Here is an 18,882-nt window from a genome sequence, read left to right on the forward strand (position 1 = left end):
ATATTGCTGGCTGCATATATATACCTCTCATCATTGGCTTACTGATGTGTTCAGCTAGCTCTCAGCGGTGCACTGCTGCTCCTTCACTTGTTGGTTCTGTTTCTCTTTCAGCAAAGGTACAGCAGGAAATAGATCAAGTTACAGGATCCCTGCGCTTTGCTGGGATTAAAGACAGAGAACACCTGCCTTACACCAATGCTGTTATACATGAAGTGCAGCGACTGATGGAATTAGCGTCTGTGGGTATTGGTCATGCGGTGACAGAGGATATTCAGTTCAACGGATTCACCATTCCAAAGGTAACTCATATGGAACAACCTAGTCAGATATACAGTTCCATGGATTCACCATACCAAAAGTAACTCATAGGGAACAACCTAGTCAGATATTCAGTTCCACAGATTCACCATACCAAAGGTAACTCATATGGAACAACCTAGTCAGATATTCAGTTCCACAGATTCACCATACCAAAGGTAACTCATAGGGAACAACCTAGTCAGATATTCAGTTCCATGGATTCACCATACCAAAGGTAACTCATAGGGAACAACCTAGTCAGATATTCAGTTCCACAGATTCACCATACCAAAGGTAACTCATAGGGAACAACCTAGTCAGATATTCAGTTCCACAGATTCACCATACCAAAGGTAACTCATAGGGAACAACCTAGTCACAATAGTGATGTCATGCGGTGACAGAGGATATTCAGTTCCATAGATTCACCATACTGAACGTAACTCTTAGGGAACAACCTAGTCACAATAGTGATGTCATGCGGTGACAGAGGATATTCAGTTCCATAGATTCACCATACCGAAGGTAACTCTTAGGGAACAACCTAGTCACAATAGTGATGAGACCTGCACACCGTATAAATAATAGGAACTTCTACAGGGTGCAAGCTGCCTGTCCCCAAAAATGTCCAGCAAGTCAAATTTGTAACAAAAAATGGAGGCCGCACACCTTACTTATGTAGCTCATACTGCTAACATTTCAGGGCCCCATCCCTTTATCAAGCTAACAAAAGTGAATAAAATATCACATTTATAAACCAACAACAATAAAATCTGGAACAATCCCCAAGCACACAATATTAACCCTTTCACACCCAACACTTAATCAAGGGAATAAGTAGAGAAATGAAAAACAATACAAAAGTAGAATCTATTGCTACATGACAGTAATTAGTCATATTAAAGGTTAACGTAACAAACCAGGATTCTATTTACTCTATAAAAAGGGTTGAGATGAAATTGCCTATTTAATCCCTCAGGATACAATGTAGCTAAATGACAAATCCCCTTTGCTTCTTTATATAAGAGATCCCTGTGTCTGTCACCCCCTAGCACACCTGTAAGGCTAATCTATCACCAGGAAACAAAGCTGATTAGCTTGATGGCCCAGATCCTGAAAATAAATGGGAATGTACTGATAAACGTGACATCTTAGGCTCTTAATCATGGATTTCTACTGCCCTGTCCTTGATATACCAGATATATCACCAGTAAAAAAGCCTTTAGGGTTCCATTTATCAAGATGCACATGCAGCCCTTCAGCCGATAGTTAAGAAGCAGCGGTCATCATACTGCAGTTTCCTAACCTGTAAGTGTACGTCAGCGCTTAGCCTGGGGGGGTTAACAGTCCCTACTCATGCGACATTAGCCTAGTGTGAGCAGTGGGCAGCATTGTGCAAGCAGCCACTTGTGCAATGTTAAATGTAGGCAGTGTTTTGTTGCCCACTTGCTGCAATCCTGTGCAGACAGGTTGTGGAAGTGAACTTTGTCCATCCGGGCTTTGTTACATGTGGCCCTTATTTTTATATGTTCTGCCTGTATATGGGTGGGAGATGACCCCTCTTTTTATAGTACGGTTGCACTGGGCACAGTTTAGACAGACAGGGAAATGTTCCATTCTTATGCTGCTAAAAAACAAGCACCTTGTTGAATAATGGGTCTATCTGCCTTAACTAATAACAGGAAAGCAACATAGTTAGACATAACTAAAAAAAATCTCCAGCTTGGAGTAAAATCATCCTGCAGACTTCATGGTTTGACCTTCCTGAATCCTTCAAGAGAGTAGTGAGCTACCTCCATTAGGAAGGGTTTAAAAACATAGGTAAAGTTAATCTCGTGAGCCACTAGCGTTGCAGTTCCAGATTAAAACACGGCTGGTGAACCAATCTGGAGTGGTAATTACACATAGCTGCCAGTCAGAAGAAGCTTCCTGTTCATAAGTTTCAATGTTTGTGGTCCTAGAGGGGGATTTTATCTTTGTGTTTAACCCCTTTGCAGTAGTGTACACCATTTTCTATTAGAAAGCATTGAGTAAGAAATTCTGATTAATGTCTTGTCTATGTTTTCAGGTTTCAGTATATACTCTTTCAGTGTGTATACAGGGTGTGTAAGTCCAGCGTCAATAAGTTGTATTATGGTTCTCTGCTCTTTTTGTCTCCTGCAGGGAACAACAATTATCCCGTTTTTTTCATCAGTGCTGAAGGACCCAACCCAATGGGAAACTCCAGATGAATTCAATCCAAGGCATTTCCTGGATGATAATGGGCAGTTTTGCCCAAAACCAGCATTCATGGCATTTTCTGCAGGTGAGAATATTAGTGGCAGCAAACTACAGAGACTGTATTACAATTCCCTGAAAATCTAATTATTTTAGCCTCTGTTGTTTCTCAAAGTCTGTGCAGTCAATATTTGTATGTATGTTTATATATCTGCCCAGCTGCCCCTGGATGTGAATAAGGTGGTACAGCCAAATTAAAGCCATACCATCTGTATGTGAGGCAGGTGGTACAGCCCATCTAAAGCCATACATCTGTATGTGAGGAAGGTGGTACAGCCAATCTAAAGCCATATCATCTGTATGTGAGGCAGATGGTACAGCCAATCTAAAACCATACATCTGTATGTGAGGCAGGTGGTACAACCAATCTAAAGCCATTTCATCTGTATGTGAGGCAGATGGTACAGCTAATCTAAAGCCATACATCTGTATGTGAGGCAGATGGTACAGCCAATCTAAAGCCATACATCTGTATGTGAGGCAGATGGTACAGCCAATCGAAAGCCACACATCTGTATGTGAGGCAGGTGGTACAGCCAATCTAAAGCCATACATCTGTATGTGAGGAATGTGGTACAGCCAATCTAAAGCCATACCATCTGTATGTGAGGCAGGTGGTACAGCCCATCTAAAGCCATACATCTGTATGTGAGGAAGGTGGTACAGCCAATCTAAAGCCAGGTGGTACAACCAATCTAAAGCCACACCATCTGTATGTGAGGCAGATGGTACAGCCCATCTAAAGCCATACATCTGTATGTAGGGTTGCCACTTCAGCCATGTTTTCCTGGACACTTATGAGTTACACATGCTGCAGGAACATGTATTGTGTTTCTGGACAGCACTATTCATATTACTCCCTGCACACCCTGAAGCACGTGTGACTTATAAGTGTTCTGTATTTTAAGGGACGGGTGGCAACCCTATCTGTATGTGAGGCAGATGGTACAGCCAATCTAAAGCCATACCATCTGTATGTGAGGCAGGTGGTACAACCAATCTAAAGCCATACATCTGTATGTGAGGAATGTGGTACAGCTAATCTAAAGCCATACCATCTGTATTTGAGGCAGGTAGTACAGCCAATCTAAAGCCATACATCTGTATGTGAGGCAGGTGGTACAGCCAATTTAAAGCCGTACCATCTGTATGTGAGGCAGGTGGTACAGCCAATCTAAAGCCATACCATCTGTATGTGAGGCAGGTGGTACAGCCAATTTAAAGCCGTACCATCTGTATGTGAGGCAGGTGGTACAGCCAATCTAAAGCCATACATCTGTATCAAAAGAATGTGGTACGTCCAATATAAAGCCATGCATCTGTATGTGAGGCAGATGGTACAGCCAATCTAAAGCCATACCATCTGTATGTCAGGCAGGTGGTACAGCCAATCTAAAGCCATACATCTGTATGTGAGGCAGATGGTACAACCAATCTAAAGCCATACCATCTATATGTGAGGCAGGTGGCACACCACATCTAAAGCCATACCATCTGTATGTCAGGCAGGTAGTACAGCCAATCTAAAGCCATAACATCTGTATGTGAGGCAGATGGTACAGCCCATCTAAAGCCATACCATCGGTATGTGAGGAAGGTGGTACAGCCAATCTAAAGCCATACCATCTGTATGTGAGGCAGGTGGTAAAGCCAATCTAAAGCCATACCATTTGCATGTGAGGCAGATGGTACAGCCCATCTTAAGCCATACATCTGTTTGTGAGGCAGGTGGTACAGCCAATCTAAAGCCATACATCTGTATGTGAGGCAGGTGGTACAGCCAATCTAAAGCCATACCATCTGTATGTGAGGCAGGTGGTACAGCCCATCTAAAGCCATATATCTGTATGTGAGGAATGTGGTACAGCCAATCTAAAGCCATACCATCTGTATTTGAGGCAGGTAGTACAGCCAATCTAAAGCCATACATCTGTATGTGAGACAGGTGGTACAGCCAATTTAAAGCCATACCATCTGTATGTGAGGAAGGTGGTACAGCCAATCTAAAGCCATACCATCTGTATTTGAGGCAGGTAGTACAGCCAATCTAAAGCCATACATCTGTATGTGAGACAGGTGGTACAGCCAATTTAAAGCCATACCATCTGTATGTGAGGAAGGTGGTACAGCCAATCTAAAGCCATACCATCTGTATGTGAGGCAGGGGGTACAGCCAATTTAAAGCCATACCATCTGTATGTGAGGCAGGGGGTACAGCCAATCTAAAGCCTTACATCTGTATCTGAGGAATGTGGTACAGCCAATATAAAGCCATGCATCTGTATGTGAGGCAGATAGTACAGCCAATCTAAAGCCATATCATCTGTATGTGAGGCAGGTGGTACAGCCAATCTAAAGCCATACATCTGTATGTGAGGCAGATGGTACAGCCAATCTAAAGCCATACATCTGTATGTGAGGCAGATGGTACAGCCAATCTAAAGCCATACTATCTGTATGTGAAGCAGGTGGTACAGCCAATCTAAAGCCATACATCTGTATGTGAGACAGGTGGTACACCACATCTAAAGCCATACCATCGGTATGTGAGGCAGGTGGTACACCACATCTAAAGCCATACCATCTGTATGTCAGGCAGGTAGTACAGCCAATCTAAAGCCATAACATCTGTATGTGAGGCAGATGGTACAGCCCATCTAAAGCCATACATCTGTATGTGAGGAAGGTGGTACAGCCAATCTAAAGCCATACCATCTGTATGTGAGGCAGGTGGTACAGCCAATCTAAAGCCATACCATTTGTATGTGAGGCAGGTGGTACAGCCCATCTTAAGCCATACATCTGTTTGTGAGGCAGGTGGTACAGCCAATCTAAAGCCATACATCTGTTTGTGAGGCAGGTGGTACAGCCAATCTAAAGCCATACCATCTGTATATGAGGCGGATTGTACAGCCAATCTAAAGCCATACCATCTGTATGTGAGGCAGGTGGTACAGCCAATCTAAAGCCATACATCTGTATGTGAGGCAGGTGGTACAGCCAATCTAAAGCCATACATCTGTATATGAGGCAGGTAGTACAGCCAATCTAAAGCCATACATCTGTATGTGAGACAGGTGGTACAGCCAATTTAAAGCCATACCATCTGTATGTGAGGAAGGTGCTACAGCCAATCTAAAGCCATACCATCTGTATGTGAGGCAGGTGGTACAGCCAATTTAAAGCCATACCATCTGTATAGGTGGTACAGCCAATCTAAAGCCATACATCTGTATTTGAGGAATGTGGTACAGCCAATATAAAGCCATGCATCTGTATGTGAGGCAGATGGTACAGCCAATCTAAAGCCATACCATCTGTATGTGAGGCAGGTGGTACAGCCAATCTAAAGCCATACATCTGTATGTGAGGCAGATGGTACAGCCAATCTAAAGTCATACATCTGTATGTGAGGCAGGTGGTACAGCCAATCTAAGGCCATTCCATATGTATGTAAAGAAGGTGGTGCATCCAATCTAAAGCCATACTATCTTTATGTGAGGCAGGTGGTACATCCAATCTAAAGCCATAAATCTGTACGTGAGGCAGGTGGTACAGCCCATCTAAAGCCATACATCTGTATGTGAGGCAGGTGGTACAGCCCATCTAAAGCCATACATCTGTATGTGAGGCAGGTGGTACAGCCCATCTAAAGCCATACATCTGTATGTGAGGCAGGTGGTACAGCCCATCTAAAGCCATACATCTGTATGTGAGGCAGGTGGTAAAGTAAATCTAAAGCCATAACATCTGTATGTGAGGCAGGTGGTACAGCCCATCTAAAGCCATACTTCTGTACCCTATAGACAATAAAATATCCATAACCTATAATAAAAAAAGTTCTGTACTATGGGTATTTTAGGGTATTTTATGTGTAGTACAATAAAAAAATAAATCATTGTGCAGCACAACTAGACACAGTAGGTGTTAGGAGAATTATTTTTATCTAAGATTGGAAAAATCTTCTGTACCACCTTGTTTTTACCTGTTCAGATATATTTATCGATTGTTTTGCTTAATTTCATCTGGTTAAAAAAATTGCTTATTTTGGTTATTTGTCATTCAACTGCTAAATAAGCCACTGTTCATTTCATTAAAGGGACACTCTAGTGCACATGTCTCAAATCAAATTCATTAGCACTAGAGCATCCAGTTTTGAATGTCCCTTTAAGAAGATTTCCAGATTCCATGTGTTGTCAGATTCCATTGTCTCTGACTGTGGTACAAAGTTTACCAGTAATCAGTGCACTAATCATACTCTGCAATGGTATTTTGCTTCTTTTCTTTCTATTGCAGTTTGTCTTCTTCTGCCATTTTCACATGAGATGTCCTGATCTACCTTTGATCACTCCTGTTCCTGATTTGATGTTGGAGACAGATGACCCCTCCATCCACGTGTGGAAACATGTTGTGGCTATAAAATTATTTGGGGCCTAGATATATTAGTAACTTCCATATTTCTGGTATTGTGAGTCCAGTATACCTAAAGCTTCCTATAAAATGTAAGATGCATCCAGTTTCTCATGTTTCTTCACTGTGACCCTGGAGAAAGAGGCTGTTTTAATCTCTCACATAGCGATTTGAGTTTAGGAAATCCTTAACTCAAGACTTCATAAGGGTCACTTGGAATACATTATTCATAGTTTGTGCTCTGACGATTACTCTTGAGAACCCATTTTCCAATGACAAAACTAATATTATATAACCAGAATTTGCTCTGGGATTAGATTGTGATTCTGGTGAGACTTTTCCATTGCAAAACCACTCCCATTTTACTTTTAAGGGCTATTGGTAGTTTATTGTAGGCTAGGGGGTGTTTTTATTTTGGGGGCTTTTTATTTGTATAGGGCTATTAGATTAGGTGTAATTGTTTTCATTTTAGATAATTTTGTTTATTATTTTTTGTAAACTTAGTGGTTTTTATTTTTCGTAATTTAGTGTTTACTATTTTTTGTCATTTTAGATTTTTTTAATTTTTTTTCGTAGTGTTAACTTTTTTTAAATTTGTAATTTAGATTTCTCCTGTTAAGTGTAGTCAGTCCACGGGTCATCATTACTTATGGGATATTAACTCCTCCCCAACAGGAAGTGTAAGAGGATCACCCAAGCAGAGCTGCTATATAGCTCCTCCCCTCTACGTCACACCCAGTCATTCTCTTGCACCCAACTAATAGATAGGATGTGTGAGAGGACTGTGGTGATTAAACTTAGTTTTTATATCTTCAATCAAAAGTTTGTTATTTTAAACGGCACCGGAGTGTGTTGTTTTCTTCTCAGGCAGAATTTGAAGAAGAATCTACCTGAGTTTTTGTGTATGATCTTAGCGGACGTAACTAAGATCCATTTGCTGTTCTCGGCCATTCTGAGGAGTAAGGTAACTTCAGATCAGGGGACAGCGGGCAGGTTCACCTGCAAAGAGGTATGTTGCAGTATATTATTTTCTAAGGAATGGAATTGACTGAGAAAATACTGCTAATACCGATATAATGTAAGTACAGCCTTAAATGCAGTAGTAGCAACTGGTATCAGGCTGATATGTATGTATGTTTACACTTAAGTATTTCTGGGGAATGGCACTTCACTGGGAAAATACTGTATGCATATAACTTTTAGCCTAACTTGCAGTGTGAGCGACTAGCAGCAGGCTTTTAATGACATTTCATAAATTAGATTTTAAACGTTTGCTGGCATGTTAAATCGTTTAATTATCTGAGGTACTTGGTGAAAAATTGTTTTGGGCGTTATTTTCCACATGGCTGTCGTTTGTTTTAAATTAAAACAGTTTACTGAGCTTCCCTCACTGTTGTAGTGTGAGTGGGAGGGGCCTATTTTGGCGCTTTTACTACGCATCAGAAATTCAGTCACAGTCTGCCTTTTTCTCCCTGCATGATCCAGGACGTCTCTACAGAGCTCAGGGGTCTTCAAAACTAGTTTTGAGGGAGGTAATCACTCACAGCAGACCTGTGAGACTGTGCTTTGACTGTGATAAAAACGCTTATATCTTCAATTGTTATCCGTTTTTTTCTGATATTAAGGGTTAATCATCCATTGCTAATGAGTGCAATCCTTTGCTAAATTTGGTTTCTATAACTAATCCGGTTCATTGTTATTCAACTGTGACAGTTTTTGTGTGCTTCTTAAAGGCACAGTAACGTTTTTACATATTGCTTGTAAATTTAGTTGAAAAGTATTTCCAAGCTTGCTAGTCTAATTGCTAGTTTGTTTAAACATGTCTGACACAGAGGAATCTCTTTGTGCAATATGTTCAAAAGCCAAGGTGGAGCCCAATAGAAATTTATGTACTAATTGCATTGATGCTACTTTAAATAAAAGTCAATCTGTACATGTTAAGCAACATTCACCAGACAACGAGGGGGAAGTTATGCCGACTAACTTGCCTCACGTGTCAGTACCTGCATCTCCCGCTCAGGAGGTGCGTGATATTGTAACGCCAAGTACATCAGGGTGGCCATTACAAATCACTCTACAAGACATGGCTAATGTTATGACTGAAGTTTTGTCTAAATTGCCAGAACTTAGGGGTAAACGAGATCACTCTGGGATGAGAACAGAGTATGCTGATAATGCTAGGGCCATGTCTGATACTGCGTCACAATTTGCAGAGCATGAGGACGGAGAGCTTCATTCTGCGGGTGACGGATCTGATCCAAATAAACTGGATTCAGACATTTCAAATTTTAAGTTTAAGCTGGAAAACCTCTGTGTATTACTAGGGGAGGTGTTAGCGGCTCTGAATGATTGTAACACAGTTGCAATCCCAGAGAAAATGTGTAGGTTGGATAAATATTTTGCGGTACCGACGAGTACTGACGTTTTTCCTATACCTAAGAGACTTACTGAAATTGTTACTAAGGAGTGGTATAGACCCGGTGTGCCTTTCTCACCCCCTCCTATATTCAGAAAAATGTTTCCGATAGACGCCACCACACGGGACTTAAGGCAAACGGTCGCTAAGGTGGAGGGAGCAGTTTCTACTTTAGCTAAGCGTACCACTATCCCGGTAGAGGATAGTTGTGCCTTTTCAGATCCAATGGATAAAAAGTTAGAGGGTTACCTTAAGAAAATGTTTGTTCAACAAGGTTTTATATTACAACCCCTTGCATGCATTGCGCCTGTCACGGCTGCGGCAGCATTTTGGTTTGAGTCTCTGGAGGAGACCCTTGACTCAGCGACATTAGATGAGATTTCACACAAGCTTAAAACCCTTAAGCTAGCTAATTCATTTATTTCTGATGCTGTAGTACATTTAACTAAACTTACGGCTAAGAATTCCGGATTCGCCATTCAGGCACGCAGAGCGCTGTGGCTAAAATCCTGGTCAGCTGATGTAACTTCTAAATCGAAATTACTTAACATACCTTTCAAGGGGCAGACTTTATTCGGGCCCGGTTTGAAAGAAATTATCGCTGATATTACGGGAGGTAAAGGCCATGCCCTGCCTCAAGACAGAGCCAAACCTAGGGCTAGACAGTCTAATTTTCGTGCCTTTCGTAACTTCAAGGCAGGAGCAGCATCAACTTCCTCTGCTCCAAAACAGGAAGGAGCTGTTGCTCGCTACAGACAAGGCTGGAAACCTAACCAGACCTGGAATAAGGGCAAGCAGACCAGAAAACCTGCTGCTGCCCCTAAGACAGCATGAAGTGAGGGCCCCCGATCTGGAAACGGATCTAGTGGGGGGCAGACTCTCTCTCTTTGCCCAGGCTTGGGCAAGAGATGTCCAGGATCCCTGGGCGTTGGAGATCATATCTCAGGGATATCTTCTGGATTTCAAAGCTTCTCCTCCACAAGGGAGATTTCACCTTTCAAGGTTGTCAACAAACCAGATAAAGAAAGAGGCGTTTCTACGCTGTGTACAAGACCTTTTACTAATGGGAGTGATCCACCCAGTTCCGCGGTCGGAACACGGACAAGGGTTTTACTCAAATCTGTTTGTGGTTCCCAAAAAAAGAGGGAACCTTCAGACCAATATTGGATTTAAAGATCCTAAACAAATTCCTAAGAGTTCCATCGTTCAAGATGGAAACTATTCGGACAATCTTACCCATGATCCAAAGAGGTCAGTACATGACCACAGTGGATTTAAAGGATGCTTACCTTCACATACCGATTCACAGAGAACATTACCGGTATCTAAGGTTTGCCTTCCTAGACAGGCATTACCAGTTTGTAGCTCTTCCCTTCGGGTTGGCTACGGCTCCAAGAATCTTTACAAAGGTTCTGGGCTCTCTTCTGGCGGTACTAAGACCGCGAGGAATTTCGGTAGCTCCGTACCTAGACGACATTCTGATACAAGCGTCAAGCTTTCAAACTGCCAAATCTCATACAGAGTTAGTACTGGCATTTCTAAGGTCGCATGGGTGGAAAGTGAACGAGGAGAAGAGTTCTCTCTTACCACTCACAAGAGTTCCCTTCTTGGGGACTCTTATAGATTCTGTAGAAATGAAAATTTACCTGACAGAGGACAGGTTAACAAAGCTTCTAAATGCTTGCCGTGCCCTTCATTCCATTCAACACCCGTCAGTGGCTCAATGCATGGAGGTAATCGGCTTAATGGTAGCGGCAATGGACATAGTTCCTTTTGCACGCCTGCACCTCAGACCGCTGCAATTGTGCATGCTAAGTCAGTGGAATGGGGATTACTCAGATTTGTCCCCTACGCTGAATCTGGATCAAGAGACCAGAGATTCTCTTCTATGGTGGCTTTCTCGGCCACATCTGTCCAGGGGGATGCCCTTCAGCAGGCCAGACTGGACAATTGTAACTACAGACGCCAGCCTACTAGGTTGGGGCGCTGTCTGGAATTCCCTGAAGGCTCAGGGATCATGGACTCAAGAGGAGAGTCTCCTTCCAATAAACATTCTGGAATTGAGAGCAGTTCTCAATGCCCTTCTGGCTTGGCCTCAGTTAGCAACTCTGAGGTTCATCAGGTTTCAGTCGGACAACATCACGACTGTGGCTTACATCAACCATCAGGGAGGGACAAGGAGTCCCTTAGCGATGATGGAAGTATCAAAGATAATTCACTGGGCAGAGTCTCACTCTTGCCACCTGTCAGCGATCCACATCCCAGGAGTGGAGAACTGGGAGGCGGATTTCCTAAGTCGCCAGACTTTTCATCCGGGGGAGTGGGAACTTCATCCGGTGGTCTTTGCCCAAATACTTCGACGTTGGGGCAAACCAGATATGGATCTCATGGCGTCTCGCCAGAACGCCAAGCTTCCTCGTTACGGGTCCAGGTCCAGGGACCCGGGAGCGGTCCTGATAGATGCCTTGACAGCACCTTGGACCTTCAGGATGGCTTATGTGTTTCCACCCTTCCCGATGCTTCCTCGTTTGATTGCCAGGATCAAACAGGAGAAAGCATCGGTGATTCTAATAGCGCCTGCGTGGCCACGCAGGACCTGGTATGCAGATCTAGTGGACATGTCATCCTGTCCACCTTGGTCTCTGCCTCTGAGACAGGACCTTCTAATTCAGGGTCCTTTCAAACATCAAAATCTAATTTCTCTGAAACTGACTGCATGGAAATTGATCGCTTGATTTTATCAAAGCGTGGATTTTCGGAGCCAGTAATTGATACCTTAATACAGGCTAGGAAACCTGTTACCAGGAAAATTTACCATAAGATATGGCGTAAATACTTACACTGGTGCGAATCCAAGAGTTACTCATGGAGTAAGGTTAGGATTCCTAGGATATTGTCTTTTCTACAAGAAGGTTTAGAAAAGGGTTTATCTGCAAGTTCTTTAAAGGGACAGATCTCAGCTCTGTCCATCCTTTTACACAAGCGTCTGTCAGAAGTTCCAGACGTTCAGGCTTTTTGTCAGGCTTTGGCTAGAATTAAGCCTGTGTTTAAGACTGTAGCTCCACCGTGGAGCTTAAACTTAGTTCTTAACGTTTTACAGGGTGTTCCGTTTGAACCCCTTCATTCCATTGATATCAGGCTATTATCTTGGAAAGTTCTGTTTTTAATGGCTATTTCCTCGGCTCGTAGAGTCTCTGAGTTATCAGCCTTACATTGTGATTCTCCTTATCTGATTTTTCATTCAGATAAGGTAGTTCTGCGTACTAAACCTGGGTTCCTACCTAAGGTAGTCACTAACAAGAATATCAATCAAGAGATTGTTGTTCCATCATTGTGCCCTAACCCTTCTTCAAAGAAGGAACGACTTCTGCACAATCTAGATGTAGTCCGTGCCCTGAAATTTTATTTACAGGCAACTAAAGATTTTCGCCAAACTTCTTCCCTGTTTGTCGTTTACTCTGGACAGAGGAGAGGTCAAAAAGCATCTGCTACCTCTCTATCTTTTTGGCTTCGTAGCATAATACGTTTAGCCTATGAGACTGCTGGACAGCAACCTCCTGAAAGGATTACAGCTCATTCTACTAGAGCTGTGGCTTCCACTTGGGCCTTTAAGAATGAGGCCTCTGTTGAACAGATTTACAAATTTGACACTTTTGCTTCTTCGGAGGCTGTTTTTGGGAGAAAGGTTCTTCAGGCAGTGGTTCCTTCCGTATAGAGATCCTGCCTGTCCCTCCCGTCATCCGTGTACTTAGCTTTGGTATTGGTATCCCATAAGTAATGATGACCCGTGGACTGACTACACTTAACAGGAGAAAACATAATTTATGCTTACCTGATAAATTCCTTTCTCCTGTAGTGTAGTCAGTTCACGGCCCGCCCTGTTTTTTATGGCAGGTCTAAATTTTTAAATTATACTCCAGTCACCACTGCACCCTATAGTTTCTCCTTTATCGTTTGGTTCTCGGTCGAATGACTGGGTGTGACGTAGAGGGGAGGAGCTATATAGCAGCTCTGCTTGGGTGATCCTCTTGCACTTCCTGTTGGGAGGAGTTAATATCCCATAAGTAATGATGACCCGTGGACTGACTACACTACAGGAGAAAGGAATTTATCAGGTAAGCATAAATTATGTTTTTTTAATTGGTAGTATTTTTTTATTTTATTAGAATAGAATAGAATGTTAGGTAAATTTATAGTTTAATGTTATTTTTTTTTATTTCACAGTTAAGTTTTTTAATTTATTTTAAGATAGTTATATTGTAATTTTAATTTAGGGGGGTGTTAGGTTTAGGGGTTAATAGTTTAATTTAGGGTTTTTGCAATGTGGGGGAGGCTGGCGGTTTAGGGGTAATAGGTTTATTTAGTAGCAGCAATGTGGGGGACCGGAGGTTTAGGGGTTAATAGGTTTATTTAGTGGCGGCGATGTGGGAGGCCGGAGGTTTAGGGGTTAATAGCTTTTATTTAGTGGCGGCAATGTGGGAGGCCGGAGGTATTAGAGGTTAAAAGGTTTATTTAGTGGCGGCAATGTGGGAGGCCGGAGGTTTAGGGGTTAATAACTTTTATTATAGTGTCGGCAATGTCAGGGAGCAGCGGAATAGGGGTTAATAACTTTATTATAGTGTTGCGATGTCGAGGAGCGCCGGATAGGGGTTAATAACTTTATTTAGGTGTCGCGATGTTGGGGAGCGGCGGATTAGGGGTTAATAACTATTTTGTGTACTGTGATGTCTGGGGCAGCAGATTAGGGGTGTTTAGACTTGGGTTTTTATGTTAGGATATTAGGTTTAAACGTAACTTTTTTTTCCCATATAAATCAATGGGGTTGCGTTAAGGAGATTTTTCATTCCACACTTCAGGTGTTAGAAAAAAACCTAACACTCTCTCCCATTGATGTCTATTGGGAAAAGCGTGCACGAGCACGTCAAATCAGCCCTTGGATTTTGTGCGCTATGGAGCTTAACGCCACCATAACGCACAGCTCAAGGAGGCTTTTTTAGTAACTCGTAATGGCAGCGCTATGGAGGGTTATATAAAGCAACTTTTTTGGCGTTAGTTTTGCACCCTGTTTAGCGCAAAACTTGTAATCTAGGTGAATGTTTAAAAATATTTTATTTACTGTTTTACAGGTGTTTACAGTGTATAAAAAGTCTTTATTTTATTGTCTATTTATCTGTACGTTCTTTCAAGGAGCTTACTGAACTGTGTCCTCACTTCCTTACATTATCAGGGCAGATCCACCATTTTATTTCCTATTTTGCAGGATTGTTACCAGTTCCACCTGAATGAATCTCATTATGAATTCTGTCTGATGCTGCTCTTTACTCTAAGGAATCTGTCCAAGAGGCTAAGGGATAGATTACAAGTGGAGCTCTAAATTATTTAACTTTTGTTTGGCCTATCTACAGCTCCCAGAATGTCTACAATGGGTTCTAGGAACTATCTTGTCTGTAATAAATAGTCATGTAGTTCAGTGGCTCTATACCTGGACAACATATTGGTTCAAGCTCCATTTTTTTCCTTCAATTGTATTTCATACCAGCATTTTACTGTTGTAGAACAGTACATTATATCTTTTAACCCCTATCCTGCCCCCCTATACAGCCGCCACCTATGATAAATTTATTAACCCCTATCCTGCGGATCCCGTACCCCGCTGCAACTAAATAAATTGTTTAACCCCTAAACCGCCGCTCCCGGATCCCGCCGCCACCTATATTAAACTTATTAACCCCTAATCTGCCCCCCCCTGCAACCGTCGCACCTGTAATAAATTTTATCAACCCCTATCCTGCCCCCCTATACCGCCGCAACCTATAATAAAATTATTCACCCCTAAACCTAAGTCTAACCCTAACCCTAACACCCCCCCTAACTTAATATTAATTAAATAAATCTAAATAAATTTACTATTATTAACTAAATTATTCCTAGTTGAAACTAAATACTTACCTATAAAATAAACCCTAATATAGCTACAATTAATTAATAATTATATTGTAGCTATTTTAGGATTTATTTTTATTTTACAGGCAAATTTCAATTTATTTTAACTATGTACAAAAGCTATTAAATAGTTTATTAACTATTTAATAGCTACCTAGATAAAATAAAGTCAAATTTACCTGTAAAATAAAAAACTAACCTAAGTTACAATTAACACCTAACACTACACTATCATTAAATAAATTATTTCCTATTTAAAAATAAATACTTACCTGTAAAATAAACCCTAGATAGCTACAATGTAATTAATAATTACATTGTAGCTATTTTAGGATTTATATTTATTTTACAGGTAACTTTGTATTTATTTTAACTAGGTAGAATAGTTATTAAATAGTTATTAACTATTTTAATAACTACCTAGCTAAAAGAAATACAAATTTACCTGTAAAATAAATCCTAACCTAAGTTACAATTAAACCTAACACTACACTATCGTTAAATAAATTAAATTAATTAAACTACAAATACCTACAATTAAATACAATTAAATAAACTAACTAAAGTACACAAAATAAAAAAAAACTAAGTTACAAAAAATAAAAAAATATTACACCTAATCTAAGCCCCCTAATAAAATAACAAAGCCCCCCCAAAATAAAAAATGCCCTACCCTATTCTAAATTACAAAAGTTAACAGCTCTATTACTTACCAGCCCTTAAAAGGGCCTTTTGCGGGGCATGCCCCAAAGTAATCAGCTCTTTTGCATGTAAAAAAAAATACAACCCCCCCCAACATTAAAAACCCACCACCACATACCCCTACTCTAACACACCCAAACCCCCTTAAATAAACCTAACACTAACCCCCTGAAGATCTCCCTACCTTGAGTCGTCTTCAGCCAGCCGACCACCGATGGAACAGAAGAGGACATCCGCAGCGGCCAAAGTTATCATCCAAGGGGTGCTGAGAGGTCTTCCATCCGATAGAAGTCTTCATCCATGCAGCGTCTTCAATCTTCATCCATCCGGAGCCGAGAGGAGCCTTCTTCAAACGAGCCGACGCGGAGCCATCCTCTTCCAACGTCGCCTACCCGATGAATGGATATTCCTTTAAGTGACGTCATCCAAGATGGCGTCCCTCGAATTCTGATTGGCTGATAGGATTCTATCAGCCAATCGGAATTAAGGTAGTTAAAAATCTGATTGGATGATGCAATCAGCCAATCAGATTCAAGTTCAATCCGATTGGCTGATCCAATCAGCCAATCAGATTGATCTTGCATTCTATTGGCTGTTCCAATCAGCCAATAGAATGCGAGCTCAATCTGATTGGCTGATTGCATCAGCCAATCAGATTTTTTCCTATAAATTCCATCCGATTGGCTGATTGGATCAGCCAATCAGATTGAGCTTGCATTCTATTGGCTGTTCCGATTATATTTAACTTAGGGGGGTGGTTAGTGGTTAGGGTTAGACTTAGCTTTAGGGGTTAATACATTTATTATAGTAGCGGTGAGGTCTGGTCGGCAGATTAGGGGTTAATAATTGAAGTTAGGTGTCGGCGGATGTTAGGGAGGACAGATTAGGGGTTAATAATATTTATTATAGGGTTATTGAGGTGGGAGTGAGGCGGATTAGGGGTTAATACATTTATTATAGTAGCGGTGAGGTCCGGTCGGCAGATTAGGGGTTAATAATTGTAGGTAGGTGGAGGCGACGTTGGGGGCGGCAGATTAGGGGCTAATAAATATAATATAGGGGTTGACGGTGTTAGGGGCAGCAGATTAGGGATTCATAGGGATAATGTAGGTTGCGGCGGTGTACGGAGCGGCAGATTAGGGGTTAAAAAAATATGCAGGTGTCAGCGATAGCGGGGGGCGGCAGATTAGGGGTTAATAAGTGTAAGGTTAGGGGTGTTTAGACTCAGGGTACATGTTAGGGTGTTAGGTGCAGACTTAGGAAGTGTTTCCCCATAGGAAACAATGGGGCTGCGTTAGGAGCTGAACGCTGCTTTTTTGCAGGTGTTAGGTTTTTTTTTTCGGCTCAAAATGCCCCATTGTTTTCTATGGGAGAATCGTGCACGAGCATGTTTTTGAAGCTGGCCACGTCCGTAAGCACCGCTGGTATTGAGAGTTGCAGTGGCGGTACATTATGCTATACGCTCCCTTTTTGGAGCCTAACGCAGCCCTTCTGTGAACTCTAAATACCAGCGGAATTTAAAAGGTGCGGCCAGAAAAAAGCACGCGTAGCTAACGCACCCCTTCTATCGCAAAACTCCAAATCTAGGCCTTCATCTTTTTGCAAGTCGATTCGGATAATGGTTTTGACATTTAGCTTCTGTCTTGGAAGTTTTTGTTGCTTTTATCAATACCTTCTGCCCGAAGACTACTTTTCCTATTTCTTGCGAATGCTCTTGTCTAAGTTTCATCAAGAAATGGCCGTATTTAAGGACTTAATTTACTTTTTACCTAAAGCAGTTTTCTTGGAGGTAGCATAGTTATTTTTTTCCAAAACGCATTCATGCTCATTTTGTAGATCAGTTTCCTCTTCTTATACTGAATAATTTTGCAAAGCAGCAATGTACTTTCCCTATATTCTACCACTTTGATGTGATTGGTAGGAAAATCCTTTAGGCAGCAGTGTCTGGTAATTAGGTGCCTGCTTTAAAACATTTTCTTTTTCAAGATACGATGAGTCCACGGATTTCATCCTTACTTGTGGGATTACGCCTCCTGGTCAGCAGGAGGAGGCAAAGAGCACCACAGCAGAGCTGTATAAATAGCTCCTCCCTTCCCTCTCAACCCAGTCATTCTCTTTGCCTGTGTTAGTGATAGGAAGAGGCAAAGTGAGGTGTTAGTTATAGATTCTTCAATCAAGAGTTTATTATTTTTAAAAGTGGTGCCTCAGTGTACTACTTTGTTCTGGGGTGTAGCCTAGACCAGATCAGTCGCTACAGTAGGCATTTGGTGGCTTTAAAGCAATGGGAACTTGTGGGACATTATTCTCACTGCGCCTCCCATATATGTTTTGCTGCCCTACCTGCAAAAGTCTGAGGGAAGAGAGAGACTCAGTACTTTTTGTTATTTCCACAGGCCAATGTGAGGAGAACTTGAGAGCCTTGCAAGCCGGGTGGACTGCCTTACTGCCGGGCAGGGTTATCAGGTAAGTGCTGAATTTTTTTTCTGGAGTAGGTACACAGAAATATTTGGCACTATATATATATATATATATATATATATATATATATATATATATATATATATATATATATATATATATATATATATGGATAACTGTATCCCTAAGAGAGGGTAAGTTATTGGGCAGGTGCTGCAAGGACGTGAGGAGTGGCTCTATGTTATATTTGATACTTTCGCCATACTCCCTGCTCCCTTCGGCTTGTATTACTAAAGATGGCAGCCGGCAGGGCGGTTTAGTCTGTTTCAGCATGAACGGGTTGTGCATGTTTGGTTCATGTCCCTGCTCCTAACGACTGGCAATACTACAGTTAACAGCCATAAGGGAGGTTTAGA

The 18,882-nt window shown here is 41.7% G+C and overlaps 1 protein-coding gene across 5 annotated transcripts in view; it reads left to right on the forward strand.

The window, feature by feature from the left end:
• Window positions 1-18,882, forward strand: part of LOC128661204 (cytochrome P450 2C20) — a 262,287-nt gene that overhangs the window by 223,646 nt on the left and 19,759 nt on the right. For all 5 annotated transcript variants that reach the window (XM_053715458.1, XM_053715457.1, XM_053715456.1 and 2 more), the window contains exons 8-9: window positions 112-299; window positions 2,464-2,605. In XM_053715458.1, coding sequence (XP_053571433.1) covers window positions 112-299; window positions 2,464-2,605 — 330 coding nt within the window. The remainder of the gene's footprint in view (window positions 1-111; window positions 300-2,463; window positions 2,606-18,882) is intronic.

Source organism: Bombina bombina, chromosome 5, assembly GCF_027579735.1.
Source record: "Bombina bombina isolate aBomBom1 chromosome 5, aBomBom1.pri, whole genome shotgun sequence".
In the NCBI taxonomy this organism is placed as follows: Eukaryota; Metazoa; Chordata; class Amphibia; order Anura; family Bombinatoridae; genus Bombina; species Bombina bombina.